At 54.7% G+C, this 19,178-nt stretch overlaps 9 protein-coding genes across 9 annotated transcripts; 3 read left to right on the top strand and 6 right to left on the bottom strand.

Annotated features, from left to right (window-relative positions):
* Window positions 1-1,354: 1,354 nt before the first annotated feature.
* On the top strand, window positions 1,355-2,528 carry BDY24DRAFT_402317 (RNA recognition motif domain-containing protein). The gene is made up of 5 exons (XM_076642189.1): window positions 1,355-1,495; window positions 1,634-1,770; window positions 1,919-1,985; window positions 2,175-2,195; window positions 2,321-2,528. Exons 1-5 carry the CDS (start codon window positions 1,391-1,393, stop codon window positions 2,438-2,440), a joined length of 450 nt encoding a protein of 149 aa, XP_076492908.1. The 5' UTR covers window positions 1,355-1,390; the 3' UTR covers window positions 2,441-2,528.
* Window positions 2,529-2,705: 177 nt separating this feature from the next.
* Window positions 2,706-4,222, bottom strand: BDY24DRAFT_209845 (protein-tyrosine phosphatase OCA1 family protein). The gene is made up of 6 exons (XM_076636507.1): window positions 4,083-4,222; window positions 3,919-3,988; window positions 3,736-3,791; window positions 3,353-3,638; window positions 3,193-3,240; window positions 2,706-3,087 (listed from the first exon to the last, which is right to left on the bottom strand). Exons 1-6 carry the CDS (start codon window positions 4,106-4,108, stop codon window positions 2,938-2,940), a joined length of 636 nt encoding a protein of 211 aa, XP_076492909.1. The 5' UTR covers window positions 4,109-4,222; the 3' UTR covers window positions 2,706-2,937.
* A 312-nt stretch (window positions 4,223-4,534) lies between these two features.
* PRE8 (proteasome core particle subunit alpha 2) lies at window positions 4,535-6,122 on the top strand (the record flags this gene model as incomplete). The annotated part of the gene is made up of 6 exons (XM_076637574.1): window positions 4,535-4,566; window positions 4,663-4,696; window positions 4,814-4,877; window positions 5,050-5,305; window positions 5,606-5,764; window positions 5,909-6,122. The coding sequence occupies 6 exons, from the start codon at window positions 4,535-4,537 to the stop codon at window positions 6,120-6,122; spliced, it is 759 nt and encodes a 252-aa protein (XP_076492910.1).
* Window positions 6,123-6,777: 655 nt separating this feature from the next.
* Window positions 6,778-7,997, bottom strand: MNP1 (mitochondrial 54S ribosomal protein bL12m MNP1; the record flags this gene model as incomplete). Its single annotated transcript, XM_076643881.1, has 6 exons — window positions 6,778-6,894; window positions 7,125-7,241; window positions 7,368-7,469; window positions 7,618-7,735; window positions 7,826-7,884; window positions 7,989-7,997. The coding sequence occupies 6 exons, from the start codon at window positions 7,995-7,997 to the stop codon at window positions 6,778-6,780; spliced, it is 522 nt and encodes a 173-aa protein (XP_076492911.1).
* Window positions 7,998-8,645: 648 nt separating this feature from the next.
* BDY24DRAFT_402332 (RBM8 family RNA-binding protein) lies at window positions 8,646-10,155 on the top strand. The gene is made up of 6 exons (XM_076642190.1): window positions 8,646-8,774; window positions 8,882-8,914; window positions 9,054-9,143; window positions 9,293-9,429; window positions 9,747-9,841; window positions 9,932-10,155. Exons 1-6 carry the CDS (start codon window positions 8,747-8,749, stop codon window positions 10,059-10,061), a joined length of 513 nt encoding a protein of 170 aa, XP_076492912.1. The 5' UTR covers window positions 8,646-8,746; the 3' UTR covers window positions 10,062-10,155.
* A 162-nt stretch (window positions 10,156-10,317) lies between these two features.
* BDY24DRAFT_402334 (uncharacterized protein) lies at window positions 10,318-11,186 on the bottom strand. The gene has a single exon (XM_076642191.1). The coding sequence runs from the start codon at window positions 11,109-11,111 to the stop codon at window positions 10,395-10,397; it is 717 nt and encodes a 238-aa protein (XP_076492913.1). The 5' UTR covers window positions 11,112-11,186; the 3' UTR covers window positions 10,318-10,394.
* A 292-nt stretch (window positions 11,187-11,478) lies between these two features.
* HNT2 (bis(5'-adenosyl)-triphosphatase) lies at window positions 11,479-12,636 on the bottom strand. Its single transcript, XM_076642192.1, has 5 exons — window positions 12,511-12,636; window positions 12,338-12,410; window positions 12,025-12,169; window positions 11,648-11,949; window positions 11,479-11,557 (listed from the first exon to the last, which is right to left on the bottom strand). The coding sequence occupies exons 1-4, from the start codon at window positions 12,559-12,561 to the stop codon at window positions 11,652-11,654; spliced, it is 567 nt and encodes a 188-aa protein (XP_076492914.1). The 5' UTR covers window positions 12,562-12,636; the 3' UTR covers window positions 11,479-11,557; window positions 11,648-11,651.
* Window positions 12,637-12,645: 9 nt separating this feature from the next.
* On the bottom strand, window positions 12,646-13,589 carry BDY24DRAFT_210009 (uncharacterized protein). The gene is made up of 3 exons (XM_076636508.1): window positions 13,515-13,589; window positions 13,237-13,334; window positions 12,646-13,164 (listed from the first exon to the last, which is right to left on the bottom strand). The coding sequence occupies exons 1-3, from the start codon at window positions 13,519-13,521 to the stop codon at window positions 12,685-12,687; spliced, it is 585 nt and encodes a 194-aa protein (XP_076492915.1). The 5' UTR covers window positions 13,522-13,589; the 3' UTR covers window positions 12,646-12,684.
* A 1,293-nt stretch (window positions 13,590-14,882) lies between these two features.
* Window positions 14,883-19,178, bottom strand: BDY24DRAFT_210027 (P-loop containing nucleoside triphosphate hydrolase protein). Its single transcript, XM_076636509.1, has 14 exons — window positions 18,995-19,178; window positions 18,896-18,933; window positions 18,750-18,800; window positions 18,638-18,646; window positions 18,383-18,562; window positions 17,099-17,377; window positions 16,809-16,974; window positions 16,364-16,628; window positions 16,065-16,254; window positions 15,811-15,987; window positions 15,641-15,731; window positions 15,364-15,573; window positions 15,186-15,282; window positions 14,883-15,111 (listed from the first exon to the last, which is right to left on the bottom strand). Exons 1-14 carry the CDS (start codon window positions 19,102-19,104, stop codon window positions 15,022-15,024), a joined length of 1,953 nt encoding a protein of 650 aa, XP_076492916.1. The 5' UTR covers window positions 19,105-19,178; the 3' UTR covers window positions 14,883-15,021.

A 19,178-nucleotide genomic window follows, 5' to 3' on the forward strand; every position in this document is an offset into this window, starting at 1 on the left:
CTTTTCAAGCCCAACCCCTGACCTCTGATCCTCTTCGCTGGGTTGAAACAGATCCGAAACATCCCCTTCACCCTAACAGAAACTGATCTGAGCAACTTCCTCTTCGACAAGATCGGTGTGAGAGCAGAGGTCAACATTCCTGGAGGCGAGAGGATGAAGAAGGGAGTGAAGATGAAGTGGTCGAAGGGATTTGGGTGAGTGCTACGAGATCGGTACTCTGAGGTGCTAGAGGGTTAGGGAATGGAGAGGACGAGGACGAGGGACCTCGAGGAGGAGAGACTCGGGGCGAGAGGGAGGAAAGGAAGGAAGGGAACGGTTGAGCTCACCCTCTCTCCTTCTTCTTCCCTTTCCCTTGCTTCGAACCAACAGGTTCTTGAGGGTTCCGGACTCGTTTGATCAGAAGGTCATGGATCTTTCGGGGGAGGAGATTGATGGTGTGAGTCCAACATTCACTGCTGAAGTCGTTGAACAGAGGGAGTAGAAGAAGAGAGACGGACGAGCGAGCTCACCATTTCCCCTTCCTTTCCCCTCCCTTTTCGACCTTTCCTTCTGTTCTTGCCACGTAATTTTCAACTTAAGCGAGCATGCAACATTGAACATGTGAGTCTTTCTCTCCTCGCTCTCCGCTTGGGCGTGCTTTCCTGTTTGGGCGAGGCTGAGGCTTCGAGCTTCAGAGGTCGAGCTCGAGTTCCGCGTCTCCTTCGTTCCCTTGGAGAGATCTCTTCCCGTCGAGACTCTGAATCGAAGACGACTAGCTGACGAGTTGAACCCGCTTCCATTTTACCCCTACAGTACGTCGTGAAGCAATCGGAGGCGAACTGGGCGGACGACATGGAGAAGTGGGCAAACTCCGGCGAGAAGGAGGCTCCCGATTCCAAGGGACCTCCTTTCTAGATGATCTTTGTAGGAGCTTTTGGGTCTGAACACTTGGTGGTTGGCTCCGGAGAGACGCAGGTCTAGCAGCTTGAAGGGGCTTTGGTCTGGCGGAGGCGGCGAGAGAGAGAGCGGAACGCGTCGGGGGTCGCAGACGCTGTCTTTTCCGGTTGTTCTCACGTAACATCGACTTCGATCAGAGTGAGAATGAGCTCGATGCAAGTACTACGAGCCTCCCGAGGAAGATACGAGTCCCAGGAAGACTGCAGACCGAGAGAGATCTCTCAAAGGAGACGATGATTCTCTCTCTGTCCTCTCGAGCCTTCCGGAGCGGTCAAGATCCTACAATAATTGCGAAGGAGCTTCGAGACGATATGTTTATCTACACAAAGAGGTAGCCTGCTTGGCTAAAAAAAAAAACGGCGATAAAAACAGACCGACGACTCGACACTTCGAACCTCACCATCCTCCCTGCTTCCTTCCCTCCAACTACTCCTTCCTCCCCTCCCTTCAAGCCATGTCTCGAGCTTTCTCCACCCTCTCTCGGTTCTCCACCCTCCGATCTGCCCAGATCTCTCCTCGGGCCTTCTCCACTTCCAGCCCAGCCCAGCTCACTTTCGTCGTTCGTTCCTCCTCTCCTCTTGATGAGCTTTCACTCCTACCCTCCCTTCTCCCCTGACCCTCTCTGCCATCGCCTCTTCCCCTCCTATCTCGATCTGACCTCCCACCTTTTTGCTTCCGCTCTTGTACCTTTTCGCAGCTCCGCAACATGCCTTTTGCCGATACCGAGGAGACGATCCAGGCCTTTTTCAACGAGAACGGTGTCCAGGGCGAGGTCCACTGGCCTTCGTTCCCTGATCGTAAGAACGTGGGTCGACCTTACTACTGGTCCAAGGCGTACGTTCTACTCTTTTCTTTTTTTTTGGGGGGGGGGGTTCTTTGGGTTTGGTTTCGTTGAGGAGGAAGAAGGAGAGAGCCACGGCGAGAGGAAGGAAAGGGAAGGAACCGAAGCTCACCCACCCTCACGCACCATCTTTTCCCACAGATACCTCCGAGTCTCGGACGACGCTGGATCGCAGGTCAAGGCTTTGAACAACCAAGTCCTTGGAGGTGTGAGTAGAGGATCCCTCAGTCTCTCGTTCTTTTTCGGAAAAAGAAGAAGGAAGCTCACCTCCCGTTTCCTCCCTCCCTCCTCTTCTTCCTTCCTTTCCGCCTCCCTCACCAACCAATCTTCTCTCCTTCCTCAAACCCACTCACCCTCTATCAACTCAACTCAACTCAACCGGACGCAACTTTCCCAGCGACCTTTGAAAATCAGCTCTGTTCGTTCTTCCCTCTGGCTCTCTCCCTCTGACTCTCTCCCTCTGGCTCTCCCTCTCCCTCCTTCCTCCTCCCTCTCCTCACTGACTCCCCGCCCCCGTTTTTCTGCTTTCCTCAACGCTCACAGTTCACCGGTTCGAACGGACAGGACGAGGCTTACAACGCTGCGATGGACGCTTGGGCGCAAGGAACGATGGGAGACAATCTGCCCATTCCAAAGATGGTCCCGAACGAGGACAGGCAGTAGATCTACTAGCGTACGAGGCGGGAACGGAACATGAATCTTTCAAGACTTTGTGTTGGTTGGGGAGATGTGAGGGAGAGAGAGAGAGAGAGAGAGAGGGGCCGAGAACGCGTCTCGTCCGTTTCATGAAAGAGAGATTCTGAAACAGAAAAGTCCATCTATATAGACTTCGAGCCCCGTTCTGGTGTTTCGGAGGACCGAGTTGTATATATCACCCCAGCAACGCTGCTTCTGTCTCTCCCCTCGTTCTCTACTCGTCGACGTCGCGACGACCTCTTTCGTCGTTCTCCTCCAACGGCTCTTCTCCACCTCCTCAACTCAAACCTCGCTCTCTGTAACTCTCTCTTTCTCTCTCTCTCCCCTATTTACGCTATCCTATCTCAACCCCACATCGCATCAGCCGTTTGCCAACCCAAACCTCCAAAAACCGAAGAAGGAAACGAAAAACCCAGCCCTTGGATCTCCCCTCCCGCTCCCTCTCTTCTCTTCTCTTCTCCCTCTCAGCGATACGCCACCCCCTGACTCTGACCCGTATACGTATGCTGCCCTCCCACTCCCGTCCCCACGCCGTGCAGCTCGTCCGCGTCGGTGTGGTCGTCCTGATCGAACGGGCGGATCGAGATGAGGTCGATGTCGAAGAGTTCGATGAACTGCAGCGGAAGGGGTGGGTGGGTGATCGGGGACGAAGAGGGTTGTGTGAGTGAGCGACGATCGAGAAGAAGGGAGAGAAAGGGGAGGGACGACGACCGACGAACCTGTTCGTTCAGGATCCGAACTTTGGCTCCTGCGTAGCGACGGTACTCCTACAGAGAATCCAGAAGACGAAGTAGAGTCAGCTCCACCTCAAGACCGTAGCTTTCGACCTTGAAACCGGCTCGATCCATCAACCTCTCCCCTCCTCGCGTCCAAACTCACCTCCAAAATACTACTCAAACTCCACCTCTGCAGCTTCCTCAAACACCCCACCACCGTCCCCGTCCTGTGCCTCCCCAACCCGCACATCACCAAACACGGATAGTTCCCTGGTTTGAGCAGGAGGTGGAGAGCGGCGATGACGGTGGGTTCGTCGATAGGGTTGGAAGGATCGAGGTAGCCTCCTCCTCCTGCGCCGTTGTTGGAGTGGTTGTTGAAGGTGGGGTGGTGGTGAGAGGGAGGACAGACGGGGTGGAAGGGGATCGAGTGGGAGGTGAGGAATTGCAGGCTGGGAGCGGAGCAGTTGGGAAGAGGACGGGGGGGGGGTGAGCTTCGAGCTCGACGGAGAGAGGGAGAGAAGAAAGAAAAGAGACGACAAGACTGACAATCGTTCTGAAGGTTCTTCGGGTGCTACCCATACGACCGCTTTGAGTTGGAGTTTCTGTAATTGATTGTGCGAACGAAAGAAATGGAGAGGTCAGCGACGACGAAGACGAGACGAACGAGCTCACGGAACGAAGGAGGAGGCAGCGAGCTTGATCGAGAAAAGGAAAAGAGCCCGAATGTACCTCTATGAAAGGAAAGTTGATCTCTGTAGGTTGACCTGATCTGTAGAGTCCTTCTTCGACGAGTCCGAAGCTGAACGAGAAGGGAGGAGGAGGAGGGAGAGGTGAGCTCGAAGCGAAGGAAGGAGCGGACGACGACGAGGAACGGAAGCAGCAGAGAAGCGCACTTGGTAGGAGGTACTAGACGACCCATAGTGAGCGAGAGGGGAAGGGGAGAGTGACTGAGGTGGCCTGGGAGGTTGCGAAGAAGTCGAGAAGGACAAAGGGAGGAGGAGATGGACGAAGGAAGGATGGGCCGTTTGCGAGCTCGATTCAGGCGGTTTCTGAGGAGAGTCCGAGCTTTAATCGAAGGAAGCCGAGAAGGTTGGGCTACGGTGGTGTCGAGGACGAGAAGGCGAGCTGAAGATTTGCTGGCAAGGTGATGGATAGAGGTCAAAATCCTCCTCCTCGAAATCGAAAGGTACTCCCTCCACCTCGACGCACCTCGTCCTTCTCCTTCCTCCTACCCACATCGATCTCCTTCTCACCCCGAACCCGTCAAACCCAACTCCCCTTCTCGCTCTTCAACCCTCTCTCCCACCACTCTCCTCTACCCTTTAGCTTCCTTTCTTTTCTCGCCATGTCTGCCCCTGGAGGAGGAGGAGCGTACTCGTGAGTTGGGCCATCTCGCCTCCTCCCCTCCACCGAGCTCAACTCTCAACCTTTGCTGACCTCTCCCTCGTTTCATCTTCTTTCTCACGCTTTCAGGTTCTCGCTCACAACTTTCAGTCCTTCCGGAAAGGTAAGCTCACTTCTCGAATAATCTTTCAAGTCGGACGAGGAGACGAGGAGGGAAGGGAGAGAGATGAGAAGGAAACGAGGTGCTGACGTCCCCTTCTCTTCTCTTCTTCTCTATTAGCTCGTTCAAATCGAGCATGCTCTAGCAGCAGTCAACGCTGGAGGAACCTCGCTGGGTATCAAGGGTGAGTGTCTTTCTTCCTCGCTTTCTGGCTGTCGGGATCTCTCTCTCGCTTCGTGTCGCTGGAAGGAAAGAAGCTCACCTCGTCTCCTTCTTTCTCCTTCCTCCCTCCCATCGCCTCCCTCATCCCACCCCCCGCTCTCGCTTCCCCACTTCACCCTACCCCTCTTCTATAGCCACCAACGGTATCGTCATCGCCACCGAGAAGAAATCTCCTTCGATCCTCGTCGACGACTCGGCCATCGAAAAGGTCTCGCTCGTCTGCCCAAACATTGGAATCGTCTACTCCGGGATGGGACCAGACTTCAGAGTCCTCATCGCCAAAGCGAGACAGGCAGCTCAGGCGTACTGGAAGATCTACAACGAGTACCCTCCGACCAAGGTGTTGACTCAGGAGATTGCGACCATCATGCAGAAGGCAACTCAGTCCGGGTGAGTTCGAGAACGAGATTGAGCTTCTGCAAGGGTTTTTGGAGGTTGATTAAGTTGATGGGGAGGGAGCAGTGGGTGGAGGGGTGTAGCTGGATTAGGCTGGAAGGATGATTAGGGAGCTGGAGACGTCGAGGGAGAGGCAGGAGCCAAGGGGCAGCTCTCCCTCGAGCTCGCGACGTTCCTCCTTCCTTCCTTCCCCTTCCCTCCCCTCCTCTCCTTCGCCCATCACCTTCTTCCCCTCATTTCGTCTTTCCTTACCCTCACTGACTGTCTTCTCTCTTCGTTCTCCGGTTCTTCCAGTGGTGTCCGACCCTTCGGAGTCTCCCTCCTCGTCGCCGGCTGGGACTCCCATCGAGGTCCCTCCCTCTACCAGGTCGACCCTTCAGGATCCTTCTGGGCCTGGAAAGCCTCCGCTATCGGAAAGAACATGATCAACGCCAAGACGTTCTTGGAGAAGAGGTGCGTTTTCACGATCCTCTTTCCTTCCGAACCCTTCCTCCTTTCGCCTCTTTCCTTTCCTCCCGCCCTCTTTCCTTTCGTCGAACCAACACTGACCCTCTGCTCACCCACGCTTCCTTCCACTTTCGCCCTCGCCCTTCGCAGGTACAACGACGACATCTCCCTAGAAGACGCCATCCACACGGCTCTCCTCACGTTGAAGGAAGGCTTCGAAGGACAGATGACGGAGAAGACCATCGAGATAGGGATCATCACCGTCCCCAAACCCGAGGAGTTGATCGCCAGTCCTGGGGAGAGGATCAAGCCGGTGTTTAGGACGTTGAGCGAGAGGGAGATTAAGGATTATCTGGATCTTTAGAGGAGGGGTGGGAGGTGGTGACAGGGAGGGAGAGGGTTGCGGTGATTCGATTCTAGTTTTTTGTTGCTTTCTTTTGTTGTTGAGGGTGTGAAAGAGCAGGAGAGAGAGAGAGAGAGAGAGAAGGCGGTAAGAGGAGCTTTCGAGCTAGGTGACAGGCTCTCTGAAGGTCAAAGTCCCGACGTTTACGAAAGGGATGAAGAGGTCGACGCGATTCCTTCGAGCGTCTCTTGGTCTCTACTTCGAGCACCGTTGGCTCGCTCATTCGATTGATGGATCTTGAGGAAGACTCGAGAAGAGCTCTTTACCAGTCAACAGGCTTTCCGAAGTTCCGAAGCAACGAAACGAAGGGTTGCACGAGAGAGCGTCGAACGAGCTCACACGTCTTCCTCCCTCCCAACACGGCTAGTCATGACTCCTCCGGGAGAGTGGGGAGACCACGAGCAGACTGTTCCTCAATCCTCAAAGCCTCGAGCGTCCTCAACGCCGCGAGCGTTCGTCTCGACCTTGGGTGACCTGTTGACTCTCCCTCCTCCTTCTCTCCCAGCACCTCTCCCTCCTTTCTCCCTCTTCCCACCAAACACCGACCCGAGTTGGATTGATTCCCATTTCTATACCCCCCCGTTTCCCCTCTGTTGCTCCTTCTAGAGCGAACCTACTACTCCAAAACGACGGTGCAACCCAGATCCATGAACTTCTGCTTCAAAGCCTCGGCGTCCTCCTTTGTGAGGTTCTCCTTGACCACCTGCGGCACCGACTCGACGAACTTCTTGGCCTGCGGGTTTGTGGGAGGTGGTGTTGGGGTTGGGTTGGGTTTGAGAGGAGGAGGAGGAGGGGTGGTGGGAAGGAGGGAAGGAGGGAGGTTGAAGGAGAGTCGGGAGGACGAGGGAGGGAGGTGTTTGGTTGGGTGAGAGAGGGAGCGAGGAGGGAAGAAAGAGAAGGGAAGGTGAGCTTCTGCTCGTTCGGATCTTCGTGCTGGGGTAGGAGAGAAAGCGAGAAACGCACCTCAACCAGGTTCATGTTGGGCATGAGAGCCTTGACCTCCCGAATGACCTTCGCCTTGGAGGCAGGGTCGAACTTCTCGAGCTTGACGTTGAACTGAGTCTGCTCCTTTGGCTTCTCCTGTGGACACGTAGCACACACACGCACACACACACACACAAGAAAAGTCAGCTCGAGCAGAGGGACGAACGCGGTCGAGCGACCTTCGAAGGAAGGGAAGCGAAAGTGAAAGGGAAAGAGACGTACAACGACCTCCTCCTCAGCAGCAGCACCTCCAGCAGCACCTCCGACGACAGCTCCCGCCGCCGACGCGGCAGGCATAGAAACCTCAGTGATGTTGAGCTTGGTCTGTTCGAATGGGAGCCGAGTGGCGAAGACGCGAACGGGAAAAGGTCAGCCCTCCCTCCTTCTTTTGAGCTTCCTTCTTTCTCTCGACCTCCTTCCCTCCGTTCTTCAAGCAGCATCGAAACCAGGTGGTGTATGTGTGTGAGCTTACCTTGAGTGCTGTAACGAGCTCTGCGGCTTCGAGGAGAGTGAGTGTTGAGATTGATTCGACGATGGAGTCGATCTTTGAAGGGGAGGAACGGAAGGGAGTGAGGGAGATGGATCGAGAGCTGGAAACAACGTCAAAAGAACCAACAACAGAGACAGAGTAAGCTCGTGAAAGATAGACAAACAAAGTGGAGGAAGGGTATGAGGCTTACGCGGTGAAAGTTATCGGTCGTCTCAGCGAAGAGCGAGCGAGGAACCGGACGGGGGTGGTCTGGGAAGGTCAAGGGAGGGAAGGAAATCCGAGCACACGACTTCAGTCAGGCACACAAGCCTCGAAGATAGAGTTTCTTGAGATTGCGAGGGAAGGAGACTCACGAAGGACATCTTTTGAGAGTAAGGAAGGTGGAGGGGGAGATGTCCAAGGGTGATTTGGGAGGGGAAGAAGGAAGGGAGGGGAGGAAAGAGCTTGTCGACGTTGAGGCGAAAAAGAAGAGAGTGCCCTCCTCTCGAAGAAAGATCGAGTACACGTCGCCCCAAAACATGTATCGACCTACTGCTCCCCGTTCTCGATCGCTTGAGTTCTTCTGAAGAGATGACGGAAGGTCGAAGAAAAAAAAACTCACTCATCGAGTGGGTTGAAAGAGAGGACGCGAGTCGTCGCCCGTTCTGCTTCCTTGCCCCGTCGCCAGTGCTCGGTGGGAAGTTGGTGAGCTCTCAAAGGTGCGCGTGGATTGACGAATCGCTCCCTTTGGTCCAGTCGGAGAAATTTGAAGAGATTGGAGTTCCAGTGGTCGAGGGCCGACGTGGCGAAGGAGGTGATGGTCTCGCGATGGCTTCGCCTCTCCTTCGCTCCTCGAGCTCGCTGAACACCAAAGAAACTTTGTACGCAGAAGTGAGGGTACATGGTCATGTTTCCGAGCTAAATAAAGTCTCAGCTCCAGATATCAAAAGGAGATGCTGGCCGTGAAGAGGCAGATCCGAATTCAGTCTCGTCGTCGTCTCGTCGAAACGGGCCTCCCGTCCTCCCTCCCAACTACGTTTCTCCTTCCAAACCTTCCACCAACCCTTTCTCGGACCCTCTTCCCCTTCTCTCCTTCCACTTTTTCCCATCACTTCTCCCTACTCTACAAAAAATGGCGGACTCTATGGACGTTGACTCTGGTTCGTAGCCCTCCCATTTCCCTTCCTCGCTCTCGTCCCCCTCCTCCTTCCTGTTCGAGCTGACCTTCTCCTTTCCTTCGCCTCTTCTTCCTTTGAAACTACCACAGGTATCAAGAAGGGACGAGGTTTCTCCAAGCTCGGTGGGTCTTCTTCCCCCAGCTTCTTCGAAACGAGACGAACGGATGAGCTTCGTTCTCCCTTCTGCTTCGAGCTCGAGATCGCTGACCTTTGCTTCCTCTCCTCCCTCATCTCTATGCCACTTCCTTCCCGCATTCTCAGGTGCCGACGATCTTCTCTCCTCCAACGGAGCTTCCTTCCAGCGCACGGAAGAGTCTTCGGAGTCTCAGAAGGATGGAAACGCCATGCGATGTGAGTTCAACGACGTTCCCTCCTTCCTCCTTCCTCCTTCCCCTTCCCCCCGTACAGCTCGAACTTCCTTGCCCACACTCTCAACCTCACAGCGAACGCTCATCACTGACAGGTTCTCTGTCCCTTCTTCCTCCCTTTCCGTCGTTCAGCCATCGAGGGATGGATCGTTCTGATCACCAACGTCCACGAGGAGGCCACAGAGGAGGACGTCCAGGAGAAGTTCGCTGACTTCGGAGCCATCAAGAACCTGCATCTGAATTTGGATAGGAGGACTGGTTACGTTAAGGTGAGCTTTATCTTCCGAAGGAATTGGTTGGTCAGACAGAAACCGTCGAGAAGAGGGAGGGCTCAGCTGGAGGGAAGGGAGGGCAGGAGGAGGGAAGGAAGCCAGAGCTCGTCCTCGTCGCAGCTCTCGCCTCTTCCGAGCTCGCTCGTACTTCTAGCTGAGATCTTGGAAGCTCGCCTGACGGGTAAAGCTGCTCGGTGTCCTCACTTCGCCGCTAGAACTCTGGTTCCTTCTCTCCTGAGCTCGACAAGAGCCCAAGTCGACCTCCAAACGAAGCTGACCTCGACTTCCTTCTTCTCTCCGTCTTTCCTCCTCAGGGATACGCCCTGGTCGAGTACGCTACCAAGGAGGAGGCTCAGGCTGCCATCAACGGTGCTTCCGGAACTACCCTTCTCGAACAGGAGCTCGAGTGGTGCGTTCCATCCCTGCTCTCCTCTCCTCGGTCTCTCCCTTCCTTCCCCTTGCGTCGAGCTGACCTGACCTTTCTCGTTTTGGGACACAGTGACTTCGCTTTCGTCAACCCTCCGTCCGGAGGACCTACAGGTCCCAGGGCTGGAGCTGGAGCTGCTCGAGGGGGAGCTACGGGTGGACGAGGAGGACGAAGGAGAAGTGTCAGCCCTGCGAGGAAGTAAAAGAAGGGCAGAGAGGAGGCGGGTCCCGTCAGTTTTTAATCTAGTTCTAAGGTTTCGGGAGAGGGTGATGATGGAATCTTGTATTTCTTGTTCGTTTGTGCTTTCTCGGGAGAAAGGGAGGTGGGAGGGAGATCGTGGAGGAGAGAGAGCGAGTGCTGAGGGCTCGTCGCGCCTTGGAGGAAACCAAGACCGAAAAGAGCTGATATAGGCACAGGCGTATGCAATTTTAAAGGATCATCTCCAACTAGGCATCTTGGTCTGCGAGGGAAAGGAGCAGTGTGTCTCCTCCTGATGTCGACGCGTTCGAGCTTGAACCTCATCTGCATCCTAGCCCTACTTGTACCCAACCCAATGCTCCCAACCCTTCTCCCCAACCTCAACCTTCACCAGCTTCTTCTGCTCCTCCGAAAGACTAAACTTCCCAGACTCAACCCATCTCTTCGCCTTCTCGTCCCCAACCTCAACGACCACCGACCCTTCCCTTCCCCTCAGGAACATCCCATCAAGACAGTTCCTCTCTCTCCTGACTTCCAGGAACCTCTCGAATCCTTCCTGGTAGCTCGAGGGCTTGAGCACGAACCGGACAAGAAGGTCTTTCTTGACGTTGTTGACGATGTTGACTTCGTCCTCTGAGACGGCGATCCCTACGACGAGGTTCAGAAGCTCCATTCCGATGATCTTCCACTGGACTTCCTCGGAGAGCGGCTGAAGGACGACGATGATGTTGCTGGTCCGTCGTTTGGAAGGCACGTGGGTGGGATCGAAGAGGCAAGGCGGTTTAGAAGCGAGGGTTCCATGTTTGCAGACGAAGACGAGCTCGAGGGGTTGAACCTTTTGAAAGATGGAGTTGAAAGGGGAAGAAACTTCGACGACGTTGGTGACCACCATCCGCTGAGGGACGAGAGGATCTCCGAAACCTGGAGAGAGGGAGATGCAGGTTCGGAGGAGGGAGCCATCGAGGGTGAGGTGTTGGATGTTTCGAAGGGAGAGGTGAGGGGTGTGTTCGAGGAAGGGGAGGAGAGGAGTGAGTTGGGATCGATATCTCTTCATGTGTCTCTGCTAGGCCAAACGAACCGTTTCAGCAGAAGGAGATCAGATCTCTGAGTGAGCTGGGGAGGAGAGAAGAGACGAAGCGTACCTGGAAGAGACGATGAACCTGCCTTGCTTCGAAGAGCTCAACCTCCTTCCAAAGCTGAAAGACGGCCAGAGCGAAGAAGGAGTGGTTGAGTTGGGCACAGACGGCAAGAGTAGAAGGTGAAGCGAAGAGAAAGATGTGGACGAAGATCTCCGTTGGGAAGTTTGGGAGAAAGGGACGATTCGGCTCATGGCGGTTGATGGCAAAGAGAAGGAGAGGATCGAGTTTCGCGTCGGAGATGCTTGCTCTCAGGTTTGGACTCCGCTCTCATCAAGACGTCTATGAGATCTGAAGGATATCGATCGGAAGCCTTATCAGAATTTTGTACATGGGCCCAGACAGTATCCGTTTATAATCCGAGCTGGCGACGGGACGAGAAGAAAGGAGACGAGAACGCGTCGAGTCAACTCGGTCGTCTCTTCCTTTCTCTTCTCCAGTTTGAATCACTCACTTTTCTAGACAACACTCCCATTGAGTTCCTCTCCCTCTCCCTCGAATAAACTCGCCAACCACTTAGCCTCCTTCTCCATCTCCTCCAGCGTCCTCGGAGGTCGATCCTCGTCCGCGTCGACCTTGAACGTCGAGGCTCGCTTCTTGGGCTCCTCCAGCTTCTCCATTCCTTCGTTAAGCGTTGACTCGGAAGCTTCCAGCTGAGGATACACCGAGTCATTATCTCCGTTGAAGTCTGAGAACCGACGAGGAAGGATGTGGCAGTGGACGTGGGGAACTGATTGCCCAGCTGCTGCTCCGTCCCTATGAGAAGAAAGGGAGAAGGAATAGGGGTCAACGAAGTCTTTGGAAGGTACAGAAGAGAAGAGTGAAGCTTACTGAACTGAGATCGTCAAAGCTTCCCCTCCGTAGGCTTTCTCGAGAACGGTTCCGACCTTCTGGACGGTCAGGAACAGGTCGGAAACTTCTGCTGCTGTGAGCGACGACATTCTTGGTACTACCCGACGAGGGCAGATGAGGATGTCTTCATAAGGGTTGCGTTGATCGGGGAGGGAAAGATAGAAGTTGTTGAGGAGGGAGGAAAGCAGCGAGTCGAAAAGCAAAGAAGGAAGGAGGACGAGGTGAGCTCGACGTTGCCCTTCCCTCCTTGAACTCAGCCTCGATGCCTGAAGACTGAAGCGCCAAGACTCACGACCAGGTAGAATAGGCTTGAGATTAACGAGACCGTAAGTCAGTGGTGTCTTGTAGAAGACTTGCGAGGTGACCTGGACGGTCGACGAGCAGAGGGAGGAGGGAAGGGAAGGGGTGTGAGCTTCGGTCCTTCGACAGCTTCATCCAGGGAGGGAGGAGAGGGTAAACACTGACCTTGAACGTCGAAAAGAGGAATTCCGTAGAGGGAGACATGTCTTCGCTCATGCGAGAAGGGGTTTCTAAGAAGAGAGGAGGTGGGATAGAGGAAGGAAAGAGGAGAGGAGGAGATGATGACGGTTCGAGGATGTCCTTGATTCTAAAGTTCGTCGTCAAGCAGAAAACAGGGCGTCAAATAAGGAGTATCGAGCAATAGTTATATACGGAGAAACTAGAAAGAGAATCACAACAAGCGAGAAAAGATCGAGGAGAAAATAATGATTGGGAGAGAGAGAGAAAGAGACAACGAGGAGGGAAAGCAGACGCGTCAATCAGGCCGCGACTTTGACCTCTTCTACGACGAGGAGAGGGGGTTCGAGTTCTGAGACGGAATCGAGGGCCACCTTCTCGTCGGACTGGGCGGCAAGCAGCGAGTCGGGAGGAGAGGGAGCGTCCCAGCTCTGCGAGAAGGAAAAAGAGAGAGAGCGCGTCGTTTAGTCCTTGCTGACTTCGAGGGAGATGCTTGGACTTACTCGAGTGATGAGAAGGAGGGGACAGAGCCAAGTCGCAGAAAGAATGACCCCCTTTCCCTTGTCGTAAGATTTGATGGTCGTCCAGCTCCACGCGATAAAAGACGCGATGAAGGAAATCATCGGAACGAGGGAGCCCAATCTGCGAGACGTAAGAGCGAGAGTCACATCAACCCCCCTCTTCCACATGGCAGCCTTGAACTCGAGAACGTACAGTGCAAGGGCGAGAAGCATCCCAGGACCGAGATCGAGGAGGCCGGGGAGAAACTTGATGAGATACGAGAGACCTTGGGTCAACGCCGAGATTCGTTTCTAGAGCAAAAGAAGACGAGAAAACGAAGTCAGTACTCGTTTGAGGAAGGACTCCAACTACAGATAGCATCGGAGGAAGACAAACAAGTGTTCCTACCCTGGAAAACCGAGTCAAAAAGAGAAAGAGTCAGTCGCAGGATCGAGACGTCCAAAATGCGAAGCCACGCATCGAAAACTCACTGGCCATCGTCGAGAACCAGCATCATCGGAGGAGGCAAGTAGATCGAGAATCCCCACCAAGTAGCGTCTAGAAACCACCACAGAGGCGAACAGGTCAGCGATTTGATGCTTCGACGCGTCGCACACGAAAAGAGACAACTCACGAAGAGACATCTTCGTCTTGCTGGGATACCAAACCCTCACCACCTTCTCTCCACCTCCACCCTCCATGGGAAGAGGAACCACAGGCGGCTGCTTCTTTCCCCAAGGCCAGGAAGGAAGCCAACCTCCCGAACTCGACGACGCTTGAAGGGTTGGGTCGACCGAGCCTCCAAAATCCATCCAGCTGGCGAGCGTGACTTCAGGAGTCGTCGAGAAGTCGAGATCGCAGGAGACCATCTGTTTGGGAGAGAAGACGAGACCGAGTCAGCCAAGTTGAAGAGGGGCGAGGGAAGGAAAGGAGAGGGGAGGGTGAGACCGACGATGGAGCAGAACGAATCGTGCGAAGCGTGCTCGAGACACTTCCATACCGACGACATCCCAGACGATTCGTCCTCCTCCTTTCCATTTCCTCCGTTCATGACTTCTGGTCGACCGAGGAGAGCGAGGAGGCGAGATTGGTCGGGAGGAGCGAGCTCAGAGTCGTCGAAAAGTGAGGTCAACATGGTTTTGATCTGAAGACTGATCTCGACGGGGGAGAAGGACGATGACTCGGGAGAGTTCTTGCTGATCTTGTCGAAGGAAACCTGCTGGTCGACGATGGATTCGGGAGTGAGGACGAGTTGTTGGGGGAGAGGAGGAGGGGCGAGGGCTGGTTCGACGAGAGGGGTGTGGACGAGCTCGACCTTCTTCTGATCGTTCTGAATTTCCTCCTCGATGACCTTGAGCTCCTCGACCACGATTGAAGCATCCGTAGATACCTTCTTCCCAAACAGCCCTTTAACACCCGCTCCAACTCGAACAGGCGAGAACGCTCGATTCCTTTCCCTTCCTCGAGCCTGAGCGACTTTGGAAACGAGGGGGGCAGGGGGGAGGGTCGAAGAGGACTCGGACGAGGGAGAGGCGGTGGTGCTGCTGGTGGACTCGATGAAGTGACCGACGAGAGGAGCGGAGGAGGGAGTAGTGGAGGGCATGGATGTTTTGGGAGAGGAGCTGGTAGTTTGGAAGAACACGAAGCAGGAGCTTTCGGTTTCACCTTGGTTGGGCGAGAGGGGATGAGGGGAGGAAGAGCGAGAGGGGTGAGCTCGATCCTGATTTCTACTCCCTGAGGCGCTTCGATTGCACGGATGATGGTTGGTGAGCAAAAGTCGTGGTACTAGTAAACCGTTCAGGTCAAGCGGGGGAGAGTCAGCTGATGGACAAAGAAAGGAAAGAGAAATGGTTTCGATCCCCGAGACGCGTCGTGAAAACAAAATCGGATCCAGCCTTTTCGCCCCCAAGCCTTTTCCTCCCCCCTCTCCTCCTCTGAACAAGAGCGTCATAACATCCTCGAACGTTCCATCATAACGAGATAATCAACAAGGTAGATCTACCTAACGACTTCCAGAACGATCCCAGCCCCAACGGTCTCTCCTCCTCGTCTCAGCAAGATCCGTCCCATCTCCTTGTTGGCGGCGAACTGGGAAGACAAGAATGAGGAATCAGTATCGAGCAGAGAGGAGAAGTGGAGGAGAAGAAGAGGTGTGTGCTCACTGTCTCGAGCGAGACCTTCTGTTGACGATCGTTCGACCCTTCCGCTGGACCTCGGATCGTGATCTCGACGGTTGCCGACGTGTTCCGAGGAAGGACTCTGCCAGAGAAGAAGAGAGTTGGACCGTCAAAGTCAGCGAAATGAAGGAGGAGAAAGACGACGCGTCGAGACGGAACGCACCTTGGATTCGACTTGAGAACCGCTCCCGTCGCTCGATCAAGGATGTTGACGAGTTTCGTAACGTTCGCTGGTAAGTTTTCGGAGTGATGAAAGAGCTCGACCGGAGTTCCAGCGAGGATTGGGACGTCGAGGTCGAAGAGGATAATTTGGGCGGAGAAGGTGGTGACTTGAGGAACGAGGGAGGCTTGAGGGCAGAGAACCGATCCGATGCTGTTGGAACGAAAAGAAATCGATCAGTATGAGCACTCGAGAGTGTTGAAAATAGTGAGAGACGTACGAGAGATGTATGGGATCGACAGCAGCGAGGTAGAGAGTCACGTTCGATCCGGCGACGGCCCAAGGGACGGATTCGTCGTCGACCTCGATACCTGTGGAGATAGATGAAGAAGAAGAGTCAGGATACGTCCTTGGGAGGGGTTCGAGGTGGAAGAAAAGGATAGGACTTACTCCTAACGATTCCGCTTTCGTCTCCAGGCAGAATCCTCAACCTCTCTCCGACCTGAACGACACCACTGCACACCCTTCCGGCGATTCCGACTCCTGACGACGTCTGGCCCTTGAAGACGTTCGAGACGGGTAGCCGTAAAGGAGCATCGAGAGCTCTGGAAGGAACGTCCAGTGAATCTGAAAGGGACGAGGAAAAGGAAGCGACCGGGCGTCAGCGAAGAGCTTGAGAGAGACGCAACGAGGACGAGACTTACCCAGCTGTTCAACGAGTGTGGGACCAGTGTACCAAGGGATAGAGCTGGCTCCTCGATCGTCGACCAGGTTGACTCCCTGCATCGCTCCGACAGGAATGAATGTCGTCTTCGCAGGAAGGAAGCCAGACTGAGCGAGGAAAGGCTTCATCTGGTCTTGAATATCCTCGAATCGATCCACGGACCAATCGACCTGAAGAAGAAACGGAAAAGAAGGAGCAAAGGCGAAGAGCGGTCAGCTTTCTGCCCGTCGACGCGACGTTTTTCATCTTCGAGAGTTCGTCTGGACGAGGAAAACTCACCGTGTCGAGCTTGTTTACCACCACCACGACCTGCTTGACTCCAAGACTCCTCACCAGCAAAGCATGCTCCCTCGTCTGCCCACCGCCTTCGAACCCACTCTCAAACTCTCCCGTCGAAGAGTCCACGACGAGCAAGGCCGCGTCTGCCTGAGCGGCTCCAGAGATCATGTTGGGGATGAAATCACGATGCCCAGGAGCGTCGAGAAGAGTAAAGTGGCGAGAAGGAGTGGAGAAGTGATCGAGAGCGATGTCCATGGTGACTCCACTGGGAAGAAAGAAGGGGAAGAGAACGAGGAGGGGAGTCAGCTCGAGAACAGCGAGTTTTGCGAGAAGCAAGCTCTCCAACAGATTTCTTAGACGGTGTTTCCATCGAAGAAGATAAGCCGAGTCACCCTGCAAGAAAGGCTCGAGCTGTCGGAAGGACGAGCGAAATCGAGGGACTCACCGTTCCCTCTCCTCAATCGTCCCATCCAACGCCCAAGCGTACTGGAAGCTGCTCTTCCCCATCTTCTCACTCCCTCGTTCGTTCGCAATCTTTTCCTTCTCCGAAAGGACTCCTAGCTCGTACAGCAGCCGACCCATAAGCGTTGATTTCCCGGCGTCGACGTGACCTGGAGGAGGAGGGATGGGAAGGAGGAGTCGAATTGGGTTAGCCCTGCTCGCATCAGAATCTCTTCCTCCATTTTCGATTCCAAATACGCATCCGGCGGGCCTCAAAAAGGTGAAAGAACTCACCGATAACAACCAAACTGATCGATCCTCCCTTCCCGTCCTTCTCCTTCTCCTTCACCTCCTTCAGAATCGCACTCCTCTCCATCGTCATCTTCGGCAACGGCAACGAAGCACTCTCCTCCTCCTGGTCGTCTCCGAGGTTCATTCCAGCGAGATCGTCCGCCATCGAGGTAGTCGGTTTCGACGAGGAGGGAGCGACCTTCGACGCGGGTTTGGGTTTGGCCTTGGGTTGGGAAGAGGAAGCTGCATTGCTGGAGGCGGTAGGTTTGGTTGTTTTGGGCGCTGAGTAGAGAGAGAAAAGAGATCATAGAAGGAAGAGCGAAGATCGTCAACACCTGATCTCGTGTCTTCTTTCCGTGTTCAATTCGAGTGATTCCGTCCCCTCGACGACGAGCTTCCTCCTAGACCTGCCCAGCGACCTCCAACCCTCCAACCCTAGCCAACTTCGTTCCCTCCCTCTTCCTCAGAACTACATCGTCCGGGCTCTCTCCCTCAAACACCCTCGCAATCGTCTCCCTCTCGGCTCCCATCACGTCCAACACCGAGAAGACCTCTGTGCGTCCAGCGGGAGGCTCGAGCTTGAGCTGCTTCGGCGACGACCTCGGTAGAGCGAGGAGTCGGCTGAACGAGGTGGGCTGAAGGAGGATCTCCGAGGAGGGTGGAAGGAAGCACGAGGTTGAAGGATGAGGAGGGGGTGGTGGTGGAGGAGGAGCAGGAGGGAGAGCGAGGAGAGCTTTGGCTTCTTTGGCGGCGAGGAGTTTGAGCTGGAGTTTGGAGAGAGGTTTGGGAGAGGATAGAGTTGGCTCTTGAGGTTGAGTAGGGGTACTGGTCGGGGTGACGGAGGGTGAAGAAGCGGCTGCAGCTCTGGCTTTGGCGAGCAAGGCGAGTTTGGAGAGCTTGGGCTGAGGCTGATCGCCGGCAGTGGGAGGAGCGAGAGAGGGGGATGAGGGTGCTGGGTGCGTGCTCTTGGATGCAAGGTTGGATTTGGCTTGTCGTGAGAGGGAGAGGCGTTGGAGAGCCGTGAGGGGAAGTGAGGGAGTCGAGGCGATGGGGGTAGGAGGAGGAGGAGCGGCGACGTCCTCGTCCATCGGCTCGACGTCTAAAAGCAAAGCGAGAGAGCTGGGGTCAGCAGGGATCCTTCGATGTAGTCCTTCCGAGTCAATATAAAGGAGAGAAGAGAACCCACTTGGACCCGAGCTCCTTCCATCGGACGAAAACAACCCTTGCGACCAACAAAGCGAGCTCGAGCCCAGATTGAGAAGGAGACGGATAGGAAACGAAGCTTACCATTCTTCTTCTCTGCCTTCTTCACTGCCTTCTCCTTCTCCTCTAACAGCCACGCTACCGTCTTGTCTGCGTCGAAGTAGTAGTACCAGAGAGAATCCTTGATCTGCTTGTCGGTGAGGTCGGAAGTGGCGAAGTCTCCGAGAAGAGATCGGACGTGGTCGATTCCAGAATCCATAAGGACTGAAGAGACAAAAGGGAAGAAGGAGAGGAGAGTTAGATCGAGGGGGGAGGAGGAGTGGATCACAGGAAGCGCACCTCGTTGATCTGTGGTCATGTCGTCTAAAAGAGAAGGGAGGAGAAGGAAGGGAAGGTCAGCTCGAGAGCTTCTCTTGAATCGTCCTTCAGGAGAAAGCTAAAGACGACTGACCCCATTCGTTCTCGAGTTCAGCTTCAGAGTCAGATCCGTCGTTCATCTCAGCTGTTAAAAGAAGGGACAAGAAGCGTGAGCGACGCGAAGGAGGGCATCTCCCCAAGAAGGGGAAGGGAAGGGGGAAGAGATGGTTGAGTGCACACCATCGAGATCCAGGTTTCGTACGAGTCGGTGTCGAGACCTGAAGTAGCAGAACAGGTTAGCCAAGGCCTTCTTCACATGTACGAGAAAAGGGACCTCACATTTTGGTAGATTTGAGGGAGTGGTGGGTGGGAGAAGAGAGAGAGGGAAGGAGATCCTGACAGGTCGAAAAAGGGTCTGGTCTTTTTCTTCCTTCGCGACTCACCAGCATCGAGTTCTCGACGGATTCCTGGTCTCCATACACTCGATCTCGAAAGTGATCTGATCACTGTTCGAGAGCTGGTT

This window comes from Mrakia frigida, assembly GCF_051309035.1.
Source record: "Mrakia frigida strain ATCC 22029 unplaced genomic scaffold BDY24scaffold_40, whole genome shotgun sequence".
Lineage (NCBI taxonomy): Eukaryota > Fungi > Basidiomycota > Tremellomycetes > Cystofilobasidiales > Mrakiaceae > Mrakia > Mrakia frigida.